Source organism: Pelobates fuscus, chromosome 4 (assembly GCF_036172605.1).
Source record: "Pelobates fuscus isolate aPelFus1 chromosome 4, aPelFus1.pri, whole genome shotgun sequence".
Taxonomy (NCBI): domain Eukaryota; kingdom Metazoa; phylum Chordata; class Amphibia; order Anura; family Pelobatidae; genus Pelobates; species Pelobates fuscus.
The window spans coordinates 118,285,164-118,303,030 of record NC_086320.1 but is presented as its reverse complement, the minus strand read 5'-3'; the positions used below and the strand labels follow the sequence as shown (position 1 = coordinate 118,303,030).

General features: G+C 38.1%; 1 protein-coding gene across 2 annotated transcripts in view; it reads left to right on the top strand.

Moving 5' to 3' along the window:
- Positions 1-17,867, top strand: part of DLGAP1 (DLG associated protein 1) — a 614,261-nt gene that overhangs the window by 413,909 nt on the left and 182,485 nt on the right. For both annotated transcript variants that reach the window (XM_063451516.1, XM_063451517.1), the window contains exons 7-8: positions 11,522-11,699; positions 12,043-12,283. In XM_063451516.1, the coding sequence (XP_063307586.1) occupies positions 11,522-11,699; positions 12,043-12,283 (419 nt within the window). The remainder of the gene's footprint in view (positions 1-11,521; positions 11,700-12,042; positions 12,284-17,867) is intronic.

The window sequence follows — 17,867 nt, the reverse complement described above, 5'->3', positions numbered from 1 at the left end:
AGCGCCACGGGAGGGGGACCCTGAGGGTGGGGGCACCCTCAGGGCACTATAGTGTCAGGAAAACAGCTTTGTTTTCCTGACACTATAGTGATCCTTTAATTTGGCAGAGTGCCTGATTTAAGTGGTTATAGGAGTAACTGATGAGTTAAGCAGAAATGTTAGCTGCTTTTATGGACTATTGATAGCTATCTATGTAAATCAAAAACATAGTATATAATTTACATAAATTAATCATTATTGACATATATATCAATTTAAACACATTTTAATTTAAAGTTGTTCACAGGGAGCTTGATGACACCCAGATGGACAAAAGGGCAGCAAAAGAAGAAGACAATGAGGACTGCCCTCCAAAAGAGCGACACGTGGCAGTTATGCTTTCCCAAGTTTCAGAATAGCAATTCTGATTAGCTTTCTGCTTGTTGAAGTTGTTATAGTTAAAGAACTCTGTACTGTTTGTGTTTCTTGTTTAAATCAAGTGCAGAGACATTTAATTGATTTGCAAGGGTGTACCTGCATCACTAGCAGTTGACATCAGTTAGCACAGATCAAGAGTTATGGGATGACAATGAAGAATGTGTGCACATTTAACATTCATTGCCAGCATGCAAAGTTCACATTCACAGGTGCTGTTAGCGTGCCTGCTAGCATAACCTGCATGTGCTGTCTGGGCATATCTCACGGCTCATGCGCACACAACCTGCCCCTACCCCAGTACCTTGCTGGTCAGTGACAGGCTCACACTCTGCTAATAGGCACCCAGTGCTTCTGCATAAGAAATGTTGGATTGGTCGATCTGCCAATAGTTGTCCAATGAAATTCTTCTCTAGGGGAAGCATTTCATTGAGCACTGCTGGTCAATGAAAAGCAAGCTGTCTATAACAAATCCGCAACGAGGCGCAGATGAAGCAACCCATACCAGCCCCCCTCCAAAGCACTCACCTTCAGGCCGGTCCAGCAAGAGGCAAAACCTTAATGAAGGATTCCAGTCTGATGGCCTCTCACAAGCTCCCTGCAACCTGGCGGCCTTAAGGCCCACACCGGGCACGGCTGCACTCACCATCCACAGGCAACACCGCAAGGGGAGGCACTTCACTTTCACGAGGTAATTAAGCAGTGGACCCCCTCATCGCACCACCCGAAGCAGGTCTGGACTGCCTGGTCTCAGCACCATAAACCTGGGCCTGAACCCCACGACAGCCTTCCTGGGCCTTGAGCCCTAGAGGTCACTCCTCACACCGCAGCCCAGCACCTGGACTGACCACACTTACCAGGAATTCCGTTGCCGGCCAGTCATGGAACCGGAACCGAGGGCACAGATGGTTGGCTCATGCGGAGCCTAGGGCTGGCAGCATGGCATACGTCGGACCCACACTTATAGCAGGACTCAGCTACCTCTCCACTCAGGTCGAAGGGAAGGAAATCACAAGCCCAGGAGACCTGACCTGCCTGACAACTTGCCGACGAGGAGCAGGTGGACTTTCCTAACAATACCCAGTGGGGTTTCTTAACCTGCTTCTCAGTTTGAAAGCTAATTTTACCTCTGACTATCTAATGACCTACAATAATAGATCTAAGCTACATTTATCGTATCGTACCTTAACAGCTCAGATAGGCACCATGCTGTCATGTCTATGTTGTGTGAGTGCAGTGCTTTCCTCTGCCATTAACTCCTGCAGCTCTTACCTGTTATGCAGCATTGTCACCTAAGGGCAACCACAGTAGTAGGCCTAGCTCGATCTTGTACACCTAGCATGCAGGGCAGCATACTATTCATATAACCTGTGGGGCAGTCATGCAAGATTTATGTCTGTTCATTTACTATAAAAATGAGGCAATGCTATAAGCTATGGATAACCTAACGACACGCATAGGCAAACACTATACCTTAAGCGTCACCAAAGCATGTTAACCACATCATTTCTCACTATGTCTATGAGTATGTATAGCTAAGTACCTCTCTTTTAATCGCTAATTTAGAACCTTAACGACAGCGCTGCTTTTATGTTTTGCTATATGTCTCTAAGCTACCCAACTCTTAAAGATAGCGTAACAAGCAACCATTTTCTCACTGCATAGGCAGACAAGTGAGATGTAACACTAACAAGTCAATTATTAGAACGCTCTTGTATGTACGTTCTCTGCACGAGCCATGTTTTTCCTCCTTTGTCTCTCCTCTACCTATTTCTCCATGGCATGTGCATTATGCTAACATATTGAAAACTAAACGTAAATCTAAACTATTGTAATATTATAAAAATGTGCCTGTATAACGTATGCCATGACATGTAATACCAATGTTTACTTATTTTACTGGATGTCGCTGTTGTGGCGCATACCGGCTATCTGTTTAATCTGTGCACACCCAAAATAAAGAATTAATATTCAAAAAAAATAAATAAAAATAAATAAAGTGAGAGTTCTTAAAGTGAGAACTAATTTCCCATAGACACAATGTAATAAACACGGGTTCCGTTCCTGACCAGCAAATTTTACCATTGAAAACCTAAATTATTAAGTACAAATGCAACATGAAAGCATAACAAATACATGTATGTTGTAGGAATTTTAAAGGCATGCATACCATATTGAAATCTTCTTTAAATTACCATCAATCCTCATACTATTCAATGAAGAGACATACTGCACTTGTTCATTTTCTTCATTATCAGCTCCCCCCTCTCCTTTATCACTTTTCTGTTACTCCTTTTATTTTTACAGCTTTTCAAACTTTCTTCCTTCTCCCCTTTTTCAGGCTTTTCAGCCCTCCTCCTGATCCTTACTATTGCTGCCTGCCAAAACATGGCACAATGGAAAACACACATACACACAGACAGCTATGTCAGACACACACACACACACAGACAGCTATGTCGGACACACACAGACAAATCAAGTCAAATCTACACTCAATAGCACACAGTGCCAGAATATTACAGGATCTGCAATGTGTGCCCATGAAAGCACAAAGAGAATACAGTACAATCTAAACCTGTTTTTTAGACTTCCCTTTATCTTCAGGAACCGTGTTCCTGATCCTCATCTCTCTTCTTGTCTACTCCTGACCACAAATTCTTCTTCTTCTCTTCTTGTTTGTGCTCCAAAGTACTCTTCTCGGTCCTGATCCGTGGACCACTGACACAAAATGGAGGTGAAACAAAATGGCGGCACATCCAGAAAAAAGTTCATAAAGTCAGGAGTTCATAAAGCGAGAGTTCATAAAGTGAGAAATGCCTGTATATTTCTTCAGTCCAAATAGGTAGTACTTAAAGTATACTTCTGACTTCACTCTTCTCTATTTTTTTTTTTTTTTGTAAACTGAGTTAACCCAACATAAAAACCTGGTAAGGAGACAAGGGAGACTGAGAATATATTGGCTTTTTATCTGTATTAGTAATTTAAAGGGACACGCTACTGCCTAAATAAAATGAATAAACAAATAAAAATCCTATTTAGTAGGTATATACCCACAATAGAAACATACATGCATTTGATAATGCATTTCTTTTATTGGGGTTAGATGACATAACAGCTTTCAAAAGCAATACATCTCTCGCCTGTAGCCTTTACAAGCCCACCCCTTTTACCCACACCCAGACATTCTGTGGCTGTCCAATTACAGGCTTCCCAATGCAACTCAGTGAGAAGTCTATGCAAAGTAGGTGCTCTGAGCAATCGCTGCCCCATGAGTTTAACTCAGTTGAGTGGAGCTAACAAAAGCAGGAAGTAACAGGACAGGTTGTCGGATTGACATCCAGGGGGTGTAACAAGATTAATTTATAAAAGTGACAATTTCTTTACAAATCTGCACTTTTTGTAAAAGCTGAAAGCTGAAAAGCTTTAGGGGTCTCGAGTGTCTCTTTAATGATAAAGCAAACATTAACACCCAAAATTTGCTGTTCCTTAGAGGGGGCAGCATATTATATACATGAGATCCGGTTAAAAAATTTAAATCTCTTCAGTTTGGAAAAACGGCGCCTTAGAGGGGATATGATAACATTATACAAATATATTCGGGGCCAGTACAAACCATTATCTGGAAATCTATTCATAAACAGGGCTATACATAGGACACGAGGTCACACATTTAGGCTTGAAGAAATGAGATTTCATCTAAGGCAAAGAAAAGGTTTTTTTACAGTAAGAGCAATAAGGATATGGAATTCATTGCCGGAAGAGGTGGTTTTGTCAGAGTCTATACAGATGTTTAAGTTGCAATTGGATAAATACTTGCAAAAACATAACATACAGGGATACAATTTCTAATTAGTTGGGTAATAGCTGCTTGATCCAAGGAGACATCTGACTGCTATTTTGGGGTCAAGAAGGAATTTTTTGTTGCAAAATTGGAAGCGCTTCAGACTGGGTTTTTTGCCTTCTTTTGGATCAACAGCAAAAGCATATGTGAGGAAGGCTGAACTTGATGGACGCAAGTCTCTTTTCAGCTATGTAACTATGTAACTATAAGTGGACTATCACAATATATAGTAGATGTGAGAAAGGGTAAAACAAATAGGAGACCTAACCACCTATTAATAAAATACATACAAAATATAAGAGAATACCCTTGATCTCTGTCAAACTTCAAAGTATATTACCAAAGGATAATATCCTACAGCAAATTATATTCTATTTCAGTGACAATATATATTACATGAAAAAGAATAATCACATAGAACAGAAAACTATATAGATGAAACTGGATGAAACAGACTTAAATGCAAATAAAAGTCCAGTAATAAGTCTGTATAGTTGATAAATCCAGGTGATCTCCCTGGATGCTGCTATTCCATGATATAGCTCCAATCCATGAAATAAAAAATGACAGAAAAAAACAGATATTAGATGATAGAACCTATATTAATATTATATTATATACATGGTATACACGTAACATTAGAACAGAAAATAACACTAGACACACATAACTGGACCTGCATTAAACTTCCTTTACCCCTCGTAGATAAAATGCATAGAATTCAGCAACAATGTACACAAAGAAATTGTGTACAACACCTAAACCCCAGTGTATCTTTACATAAATGATGTTTGTAGTAAGTGACAGATTTAAATGGTAATATAGTCACTAGATATTTAACAAAATCCCATATTAACACGTCCCTACGTATGGTTGTTATGTAATATTTGTGTTCAGAAAATATTTTTCCCATATTTAATTAGATATATTCTTTGTGGATTGGTTTATATATCATTTGTGTTTAGAATTTACAATTTATAACATGTGTTAACAAACTGTGTGCAGTCAATGGGGAATATCATGCAATTTTTCTCTTCTAACCTTTTGCAGCACAATATATTTTGTACTGGGGGCCAACTCATTTAAACAGCTCCTTTTGGTATTGGTATAATGTCTTTCTTTCTAGTTCAACCAAAGCTTGTTATTAAAGCCATCCATCAATGAAATTTGTATTTTTATTTCTGTTTTCACACTTGTTGCCCCCAAGCTTCAGAAGCTGAATATCCATTATCCAGAAAAACAAAACTCCAGCCTTGAGGCACTCATTTCATTGAATCCAAACGAGGTGGATGAGATACATTCTATTCCAGTCATTTCGATGCTTCCAAGAAGAATTTGGACCACACTAATATATGTTGTGAAATGTTTTTGCTCCTAAAGGTGATATGATACATCCCTCAGAATGCTGTGTTCATTTTGTACAGTAATAGGTACACAGTAATACATGACACCTAGAAGAAGCCTATCGCTTACAGGCAATGCAACTGCAGTATTTTTTTAGGTTTGAAAATTATGTGTTTATTAACCATTTAGATGCAAAGCACTGAAGCCAGAATTCATACTGGAGTATTTCTTACTACAAAATATAATATTATAAACAAAAGCTCAATAAATAATTAATATGCACATACAACACCATTACTCATGGGAGAAAGGCATCAAGCACAAAATAATGTTGGAGTTATTCAGTTTGTGGGATAACTATTCTACTTAGGAATAGATTTACGCACTTTGCCCTCTTCAGCCTCACAAAAGCAAATCTAAATAAAACAATTGAGTTTTGTATAGCTCAAGCAAAAGGAGCTTTCTGTATTATCAATAAACGTATTTTCCTTTATTGTACATATTAGTGTTTTAATGGACCACTCTTACCACTAGTTGTTATGGTGCGGTAGCCGTTTTACTTTGAGAGGTTAAACCGTTAATGAGCAGTTTAGCGTTAAGCTAGAAGACAGCACCCAATCACTTTGTCCCTTTGCTTCCTATGAAGTTTTTAGTCTTCAGTCAGGAATCCACAGAGCAGGCACCACTGATAGTCTGAGAACATCACCTATCTGCAAAGTACAAAAGTTCTTATGGTGCTCACAGTGTCCCTTTCAAACCATGATTTTATCATTCATATTTCAATGTTATGCTAGCTCGGCCAACAAAAATAAAAAATAAATTATATTAGAGGTTGAAGATTACAGGCAGCCAAGTGCATTGATTATGCTGATAGGAGGCATGTGTCTCATTAGCCTATTATGTTCCATATGGACATTGCAGTACGTATATGTTTCCTTACATTGTTTTTCAAGTACTGTACAGATGTGTACTTGTTATCAATTCTGTTAGTTATAGTTACAGTTTAGTTTAGTTACTGTCCTCAAATTGGTGAAATTGATTAAAAATGAATTGTTTGCTTACATTGCTTATTAACGTTATTAACGCGGGAAGTGTTTGCAGCGTTCATTGTGCCAACACTTATTTTTTGGGAAAACAAAGAGTATAGACGCTCACTATAACAAAGAAAGAAATAGGCTGCAAAGGATTCCCAAACCTTGTATGTTTCAACAATGCCAAAAAGAAAAAGGATGCGCTGCACCAGAAAGATACCCTTAACCCCTTAAGGACCAAACTTCTGGAATAAAAGGGAATCGTGACGTGTCATACACGTCATGTGTCCTTAAGGGGTTAAAGTGAGCGTAATATCTTAATACATACATCTATCACTGGAATAATCTAATTGGGTTAACCTCCAAAATAAATAAACAGAGTAAGACAGATAATAGTGCAATACAGTTGTGTAAAATAGAAATATTCAGAAGAATTAAGAAGAGTTCACTCACATTTATCAGAGCTAACTTAGAGCTCTGCGGTTTTGCACATGGATTGTATAGTCCCTGTCTAAGGATATATGTCAGTCCAGATGACAGGAGTTCTCCAAGTTTTCTTATTTATATTTGATTTAAGTGTTCTAACTATTGGAGTTTACTTTTTGTTTTGTTTTCTATACCGGCACAATTTAACTTGGAGAACTCCTGTCATCTGGACTGCACTATTATCGTGCTTGTTCTGTTTCTTTGTTTTAGAGGTTAACCCAATTGGACTATTCCAGTGTTACATGTATGTACTATGATACTAAGCGCACTTTAAGGTTATCTTTCTGGTACTTGTTTTTGGGGTATTGGTTGTCAGTTAGAAAAAGGGTTATTTAGTATTTCCATTGAGGTTTAGAATTTGCTAAGTTTTCAATGGACCTTTTAAAGTTTCAATAACTCCTATTTGAAATAAATTGTTATTGCCAAAAGTGAGTGGTTAAAGTAAGACATTGGGCCGTATTTCAGTGATTCGATAATGGTAAATGTGAGGAAGAATACTATAGGTCAGGGGTGGGCTATCTGCAGCCCTCCAGATGTTTTGGACTACATCTCCCATAATGCTCTTAGGGCCATAATGCTAGCAAAGCATCAAGGGAGATGTAGTTCAAAACATCTGAAGGGCCACAGATTGCCCACCCCTGCTATAGGTAATATGGGATTCTGATTTAGAAAACATCATTTAAAAACATATTAGCTAAACTGCAGCAATTAATATGACAAGAACTAACAAGTGACATTGTAATTTGTACTCATCCAACATTTGCAAATCCTGAATCAATTCTCCAAAATTCTCAGTTTAGTGAATAAAGAGTAGGTGAGCTTCCAGAAATTATATTTGTTCAGTACATACTGTATACCGTGGTCATTGCATCACAGATTTGAGTCGATTTTTTATTCATATTTACAATCAGTAGAGAAAAATAAATATTTTACAGTAAACAATACAATATTTATTCATCTCGAACTACAGGTCATGGTTATTCTCCTCTGTCTGTTGTTTTATTGAATTACATGCTGTTTTTATTATTATTGACAGCAACCATTTGTGGGGATTATATGTACTATTGTTTGTAATTTTGTTTTGTTTTGTTTTTTGTTTTGTTTTTTCTTTTGTTTTGTAATTTTTAAAATGTTCGCCTGTTCTTTTTTCTATTGAAAAAAACAGTTTTTTTTATAGTTTTTTAGTGATCCTTTTACAAATAGAAATGTGCTTTTTTGGGGCTATCTACCCCTAGGGGTGGGATATCTGTATATTTGCATGCATTATTGTGATTATTTTATAATTAAGCTTTTTTATTCACTAAACCATGAAACATTGGGACAGCAAATTTTAGGCTAAAATGGCTGAGCTGGAAAAACATTTGGATATTTTACGTTTGCAATAATTGGTAAATTTCCAACAAGTCATGGTTCGGTAAATAAGCCTGCAAGCATTCTCAGCATTCTCCAAAATGAATACATTTTGGTATGTTGTTATGTTGTTCTGGCCAAGAAGACACTTGCACGATTATTCTCGAATTCATTTAATTGAGAATTGTCAAAGAAAATGCTAATATTTTTATATAACAAGCTGAGCTAGAAAATAGTTGAATTGGAATATATATATATATATATATATATATATTGCAATTCCCTATGCTACTCAATTTAGCAAATAACTCCAGTAATCTGCAATGAGATGGGTTGCTATCAAAACGACCATTAATTGATTCTGCTTTGGAGTTCTATCTGTTATACTACGTAAGCGAAACTACTGGAACTAAGTAGTAGCATACAGACAAATCTGTCTCTATTAAAAAGGAATTATCACATTCACTAAGTGACAAGAGTGTTAAAATACATGTTTGATTACATTTGCGGTACCATTGCTGCATTTGATTACTAGTTAATGGATATCCTGGCAAAAATAATTGCTTGCCTGGTGAATGCCAACATTTATATATTTCAAGTGTGCATTTACCTACTAATTATCTAAGGACCCTTAGTGCTTAATTGATCATAACAAGTGCCCAAAAATATTTAAGGCATAAATCTGCACCTAAAGCCCATTACTGCGACTTATTATGTCCGAAAAGCTGTTTTTAAATAATTTTAACTAAAACGAAAAAATTCTTGATTATTCATGTGCAAATCTTGTGCAAAATGTAATCATGCATATTAAAAAGACACTGTTCATTTAGGTAATAATGGTTCCATTCATAAAGTAATGCACCATCTTATTAATTATTTTACTTTTAGTTTTAAATTAATATCTACAGCAATGGAATTATATATAGTCAATTGAAAATCCTTGCACACTTGCCCCAAATTCCTTAACAGTAAGTAGTTTAATCGCCTAGTACTAGACTGAGGCCATACAATATAACAAGTAAAGCAAAAGGGTCTGCACTCAGAGTTAAAGTATCAATACATTTTTATTCCATCAAAGCTTCCATTCACAAACTTCATCAAAGTTTCCATATACAAATTAAGTGGGTCAACATTTTAGTCTAGGATAGGGACTTTCCTCAGGAAATGGCCGATCCGGGGCTGAAACGTTGCCCCACTTAATTTGTAACCTTCTCTATTTTATATATATATATATATATATTTATATATATATATATATATATATATATATATATATACACACCCACACTGTTAAAACTTAATTTATGAAGGGGGCAGAGCTTGACTGCCATGCAGATCGGACTTGTTCAGCAAGAGCTCTCAAGTCTGGCCTCGAATTAGGGGGAATAAACCAGGGACTCCTACTCACATTACCCACTACCAGCAACCCTCTTGTTAGCGGGTCAACGCTGCATCCAGGGGTGCCCGTCAAGTGCACCTCCTTAGCTGATTTGCCCAACCTGGGGCTTGCAGCCTAATTGTGTTGGAGCCCTGGTGAGACGGCCACTATCCCGGTTCAAAGGACGCTCAGGTGGTCCCCACCAATTGCTACCCCCCCCCCCTCCCACTGACCAGCTCCACATACCCTGCTTGGATGCAAACAGCTTGCTCTACACAGGTCCAGAACGCAGCACAAGCTCTTAAAATAGCACTCAGACATACTGAGCACGAGCTCCAACAGTCTTTACCTGCTTACCTGTCAACAATAAATAGCCTCACGCAATGCATCGATGAAGCATTAGACCGCTTCTGAGCACGACTAGAGGCTCACCTACCGGCCGAGCCGGCTCGGAGCAGGGGGACTCTGCAAGGTGGAGAAGAACGGGGAGTGAGCAGGCCCCCTCCGGACACAGTGACACAGCATACACGTGCGCCAATCTACAAAGGCCCATCTAGGCTGAAAGCCCTCAGGGAAGCACTCCCTCGGCACCACCTACAGAGACCAAAGCCCCAACGCCACAGGCGGTGGCGTAACATCAGGAGCTGCTGCTACACCCAACCTGGGAAGGACTCCATTGTGAGTGCCCAAGCCCATGGAACCACTATGCGTTCTCTCATCGCGGCCTGGACACCTCTCCACACACCTGTGTGGCAACACTCCGTAATTGCCCCTGTCGAGTACTGGCAATGGCTGGGGATAAACTCATCGGGCAGGTCTTAAGAACTATGCCCTACAGTCTGCTACTTGGCTGTTACCGCCATCACATAGCCTTGTGCAATTACTTATCACTATGTGCCTAGTTACAGTGTTTATTGCAGTCATATTTCTCTCTATATTTATCTGGACGTTTGTGTCTTTTACCTCTTTAGATTGCTGCCATGACAATCTATGGTGCGATCAAGGAGGTGACTGGGTTAGATCTTGCATTCTATCCAGAGTCTTGCTCCATTTGTCCCCTCTGTTGATATGTCAATATAAAACAAGTCTTTACAAAGCATTTACTCAATGCTGTAATGGCTTTCCCTTTGTAGGAAATCTGAAAGCATGCTCACTCTCCACCATATGGGATCTCTCACTGCATCTCTATATTTGCTGAACTGTTGTACCCTTGCATGTAAAAGAGACCCCATGAGGCATAGATTGGCTAGGTACTACTCGATTCATAGATTGGATGGGCTTTGCCAAGTAGGGTTGTGTTCACCATAATAGATGATCTAATGTGCTTGTCCTTCTTTTTCCCTCTTAACCCCCTATTTTTCTTTCTTAAGTACCCTACACTGAGGCATCCCTTGCCCCTTTCACTGCACCGGAGTACTTTTGGTTCAATCATTGCACTAGGGGGGTTTTGCCCTTTGTATTCCTTGAACTCTCACCTTTCCTGATAGATTGTCTGTCTGTTTAGTCATATTGGAAATTCTTTACTAATTTAAAATTGTAAAAATAAATAAAAAATAGTTGTCACTGTTGCAGAGACTTTGTAAATTCTTAAAGCTTTAAGAATTGTGTTTACAATGCAAATGTAACATATTAAAATATTATGAGCAAACTAACCGTAATTATATTTTCTTGCAGAATATCAAATGAACACTCTCCCAAACTTCAGATACGAAGCCACAGTTACTTGAGGGCAGTAAGTGAAGTTTCAATAAACAGGAGCATGGATACTCTGGATCCATCCGCTCTTCTGACATCTCCTAAATTTCGCTCGAGGAATGAGAGTTATATGAGGGCAATGAGTACAATCAGTCAGGTGAGTGTGGAGTACACAGCATACTTTCAACAATGTCCTATACTACTATATAAGTGCTGTGCCGTCTACATATATATTTTATAGAAATGAACCTACAATTATAAAACTTTACATTATTCAACAGACTATCAAAAACATCTATATGGATCTAACCACTAAGCTAGAAATATATTATCTAACTTACTTGGACCTCAGTCTAATATTTTTTACAATGGGTTTAACTAGCTATAAGCAAGGAATTCTGCATTTGTTAACACATGTGACGCATTCTATCTGACTGTTAAACCAGGTTGATTGTTAATCTTTAGGGTCATATTAACTAGGACTCGTTTTCTGCTTTTAGGTCAGTGAAATGGAGGTGAATGGCCAGTTTGAATCTGTTTGTGAGTCTGTATTTAGTGAGCTTGAGTCTCAGGCTGTGGATGCACTAGATCTTCCAATGCCAGGCTGTTTTCGAATGAGGAGTCACAGCTATGTAAGAGCCATTGAAAAAGGATGTTCCCAAGATGATGACAGTGTATTGCTAAGGCCATCATCACCTCCACGCACAACTACCACAGTGAGGACCATTCAGAGCAGCACCGGTAAGTACTTAACAGTTCCATATATTGGCATCTGATTTGTTTTTATGGGAAATTGTTTCTGTAAGCAAAACCTGCATTAACCCTTTAAGTAATGCATTGGGTACACCTCAGATGCTAATAGGGTTAATGTATACTTGGGGGGGGGGAAGCACACACAAAATATATGTTGTGTCTGATATAGTTTATGTAATAGTACACAATATCACACTTGCATAAAATCTAAGTACAAAAGTTGTATGTGTATACAATTCTGTGTGCTTTTGCTTGTGGGTACTGCAGACTCTGTTTCTGTACTAAGGAGTGTCATGCTACGTGACTTTGATCTGGCAACTTTTAAAGTTATTTAGCAATTGTTAAGTGCTGTCTTAAACATAAGAAATCGAATTGGCTTTAATTGGGTGATAGCTCTGCTTGACCTAGAGTTTCTACAGGTGAATGTCCTTTGGTTAAGTTACTAAATATTAAGTGGCAACTACATGTTACAAAAAAAAAGACACCATCAGAAAATAAAAACGGAATCCTCTGTAGTTGTGCCTCGCCAGTCAACAAGGTGCCTAGAATGTTTCCCGGCTAATACCCACATGTCTTTAATACATCCCTGTGTTACTCTGCAAAGCTATGTGACAGTAAAGGTTTCTCTTATGGGTTAGGCCTTAATTCTCCTTGAAATGTTATAAAACATAAAACACCAAGTTTCCATTGTTTTATCTAGGCAGGGAATGGTCTAGCTGAACAGCTTGATTGGTCCTTTGTTGCTAGGTAGTCTTATTTCCTATATCTTCATAAATCCATAATTTATGCTTACTTTTGATCGTTTTGTTTGCTAAGTATCTGGACAAAGGTGTTCTGTCAAATGTTACCAATAAAGGACCACTATAGTGCCAGGAACACATACTCGTTTTCCTGGCACTACAGTGCCCTGAGGGTGCCCCCACCCTCAGGGACCCCTCCCGCCGGGCTCTAGGGGGTGGAAGGGGTTAAATTTACCTCTTTCTCCAGCGGGGGACTCTCCTCCTCCTCTCCTTCTCCTCGACTGAATGCGCATGCGCGGCATGAGCCGCGCGCATTCAGTCAGTCCACAGGAAAGCATTCACAATGCTTTCCTATGGACGCTGGCGTCTTCTCACTGTGAAAATCACAGTGAGAAGCGCGGAAGCGCCTCTAGCGGCTGTCAATGAGACAGCCACTAGAGGCTGGATTAACCCTATTATAAACATAGCAGTTTCTCTGAAACTGCTATGTTTATAGAAACAAAGGGTTAAACCTAGCTGGACCTGGCACCCAGACCACTTCATTAAGCTGAAGTGGTCAGGGTGCCTATAGTGGTCCTTTAATATGAGAAGTGTAGGCTTGAGTGTGCAAATAAATACATTATTATACTTGAAGAACTATATAATTCACATCTATTACTATCACTTTAACAACATGTTTATAACATATAAAGTTATATACATAAGAAAAAACATCTGCAATAGAGGAATTACAATATGTATCAGATATTGTACTTATATTTACTGCAGATATCAATAATGTATAATATTTATTAAAATATTGTAGCTATGCCATGTAAGTACAAAATCCAACAATTTGATAACGGGTTATTATGATTGAAAGTGAATTTGCTATGTTTGTTTTAGTGGTCTGGACTAATACTAAAAAGAGTCCATTTGAATTCCTAAATTTCCTATTGTCTTTTTGGTTACTGAATTGTACCAACTTTTCTTTTATTGAAATTTATATGTACACTTTTTATACTTTTATGCCCCATTTTTCTGGCAAACATCTATTTTGTTCCTGTACCCAAAGAAATCCTAGGTGGGGATCATTCCACCAACGCCTTATAATAGAGCAGTAATTCCTGCTCTATTTTTTTGAGTACAATTTTATCTATTTTATATCTTTTTTATCACATTGAGAGCACTATTGCTGTCTTTTTATCATCTGTTGGAGTCTTGGATACCCAGACTGTATTGACGGTGTCATGCCTTAAACCCTCCCGGTATCTCCTCGTACTTCCGGGTTTAACGGAGCTTAGCCACACCCCCTTTTGACGCGGTCTTCCTACTTAATGCGACCGCACCAGCTGATAGACGCTGGATTATTTAAATGCGTACCGCACTTACTAACCGGCTCAAGACTTCTCTGCGAGCACCATATGTTACCGGACCGGACTGGAAGACTATTCACATCCCCTTCATCTCTCCTCGTCCTCGACTAGTGCCTGAACTTTCTTCAACCTCTCTCAGGAAACAAACTCCTCGGAGGAGAGCTTGGGAACCTGTTTTCCTACTTCTGGAAGCTAAGTAACATATAGCCTCTGTGTTAAGAGTTACCATCTCTTAAGCCTTTATTTCTTTTACCAAAGTCTGCTATCAAGTTATCAAACAATCCAGTTACAGCGTTCCTCAATTCATATAAATATTCAAGTTCAGCCGCACCTGTCTTGCTACTGATAACTTCGTATTGAACAATCTCTTATAACTGCTTTCCATTTAACCTGTTAACTAATATAACGGACTCTAATTGATTCAGAACCTACTCACTGCAAACTGAATGCAACCGTTTATTATTTAAAGATACAGTACCTGTAATTCTGGAACTGAAGTCTCAGTACCTTCTAAGTGTCCTAATAAAATACCGAAGTCCTAAGAAATCTGCAGTTGTGTTCCTTATCAATTAATGTTGACGTGACAGACGGACGTACCACTACAGTATATCTGCTTAGCGGGGATTATACCGCTAGACGCCCTACATCCCAGAGCTGGTATAGCTCTTTTAAATGTGAGTGTTTTACTTTTCTTCATCCAATTTTATCCCTGGATTGTGACATATTGCACTATAAGTCGTTGTATCCCCCCTTTGTGTCTCCACATATTTGGATATTTTATACAATCCGGACGGATCAACTTCTGAGGATTTCACCCCCACCCTATCCTGATATTTTAATGAGACTTTTTATTTATGACTATTTATTGCAGCGGACTATACCTCTATTATTGGAACTTTGTTTCTCTTTTATTTATTTTATTGGCGCAGCCTTGCCTGTCTTTTTTCTACTTTGGCAAGTAAGCCTTTAAAAAAAATAATTTTCTTCCACCAAATTGTAAACAATAACAATACTCTGTTCCCTGAATAATTTTACATTATGACAAGAATTTAAAATTCAAATACAACTAAAATGCCATATTATGCAAGAGCAACTTCATTATAAGTGTGTATTTAATTCCAATTGCTTATTAGTATGTATTCAGTAGTAACCTGGTAGCCTAATTTCCCAAGTATAGAACTGTTCTAAATCTTGAATTATGAAAATCTTTTCTATCTTCAAAAGAAAGTTCATCTTTAAATTTTTAACAATATGTGCACTTTCCATGAGAAATTATATTCAAATATTGTTGAAAGCTCCTAGAATTTCTCAATCTGCCTTGAATAGGTCAGCACTGAAATATCTTTCTAAGAAACTCAATTGTGATTTTGTATTAAGAGCAATTCTGAGCCAACATTCTTAACAGGGAGCAATCACCTTGGAAACCAATGAATGTTCATGCTGATTGCTCTACTTTAGAATTTTTACATAAAGCCCAATTTTTGATTGTTATCCATCCGCTTTATAGGAACAGGAGAAAAAATATTTTAGATGCTGATGAAAAAATGAACGCTGAAATATAAAATCTATAGTAAGAGTTTTGCCAATATCAAAGATAAAGTCATTTTAATGGATTATACAGTAAACTGTGGTATGCAAAGGTGTACTAATGGTCTCCATTTAGAACTGTGTGCCTGGAAATCTACCTGTAGATGTACAGAATTGAAAGCACAATATAATGAACAATAGCTGCCTTCCTCGAGAAAAGTCCATGTAAGGCACTAAAATGTTGACTATACTGTTTTGCATTTGCCTGCTACAATAAAAGCAGTTATTTAGCTTCATATCAAGTTCTGCAAGTGATGTATATATGTGTATAGAGATATATATGCTTGTGCGTCCAGTACACACTATCGAGATCTTGTCCTTGTCTGGGTACAAATCACTTATGCCAAAATATAAATATCAATAAAGGTGAACTCACAGGACTTTGCAGATAATATAAGTAGCTTTATTGTGCAATCATACACCAGATTTTTAAAGTTTAAATATGTGAAATAAACCTAAGTGAAGAGTGATAGTGATACAAAACAGGGTGTGTTACATATTCAATGACGTGAGCAAAATCCTCCCAACATCCTATATGTGGAGCTCTCTCAGATGCCGTAAGATTTTACTTGTGGTCTGGTAGATCTTTTACCATCCCATCTGTATCCTTTTTAAGTGCTTGTATGAAGGATTTAATTGAAGTATTGGACGTTTTGATGTCCATTTTTTGTCATGATGGAAAAGGATTCTTTTGAGTAGTTGTCCATTACTTACAATGTTCATTACTACTCAAAATACGTTGTAGTTTGCAGAGTTCAGTATCAGTTTTAAAATGGTCCACTTTAGTTACTTGTACAAATGTAAGTTCTTTGTTCAGTTTTAAAAGGGTCCGGTTTAGTTTCTGGGACAAACATACCGTATATACTCGAGTATAAGCCGACCCGAATATAAGCCGAGGCCCCTAATTTTACCCCCAAAAACTAGGAAAACTTATTGACTCGAGTATAAGACTAGGGTGGGAAATGCAGCAGCTGCTGGTAAATTTCTAAATAAAATTAGACCCTTAAAAAAATATATTAATTGAATATTTATTTACAGTGTGTGTATATAATGAATGCAGTGTGTGTATGAGAATGCAGTGTGTGTGTATATGAATGCAGTGTGTGTATATGAATGCAGTGTGTGTGTATGAGAATGCTGTGTGTATGAGTGCAGTGTGTGTGTATGAGAATGCTGTGTATGAGTGCAGTGTGTGTATGAGTGCAGTGTGTGTATGAGTGCAGTGTGTGTATGAGTGCAGTGTGTGTATGAGTGCCGTGTGTGTGTATGAATGCAGTGTGTGTGTAAGAGTGCAGTGTGTGTGTATGAATGCAGTGTGTGTGTATGAATGCAGTGTGTGTGTATGAATGCAGTGTGTGTGTATGAATGCTGTGTGTGTGTGTATGAATGCTGTGTGTATGAGTGCTGTGTGTGTGTATGAATGCAGTGTGTGTGTGCATGAATGCAGTGTGTGTGCATGAATGCAGTGTGTGTGCATGAATGCAGTGTGTGTGTATGAGTGCAGTGTGTGTGTATGAGTGCAGTGTGTGTATGTGTGTGTGTAATGCAGAGTGTGATGCAGAGCCTTGGTGGGGGGTGGGCATTTTTTATTTTTTAATTATTATTTTAATATTTTTTTTTGTTTCATTACATTTTTTTTATTATTATTTTTTTATTTTATTATTATATTTTATTTTATTATTATTTTTTTATTTTATTATTTTTATTTTTTTATTAACATATATATATTTTTTAGTCCCCCCTCACAGCTTGCTAGCTGGCCAGGGAGGGGGCTCTCCTTCCCTGGTGGTCCAGTGGATGGGCACTGTGTAGGAGGGGGCTGTGGGGGCTGCAGAGAGATGTTACTTACCTTTCCTGCAGCTCCTGTCAGCTCTCTCCTCCTCCGCCGGT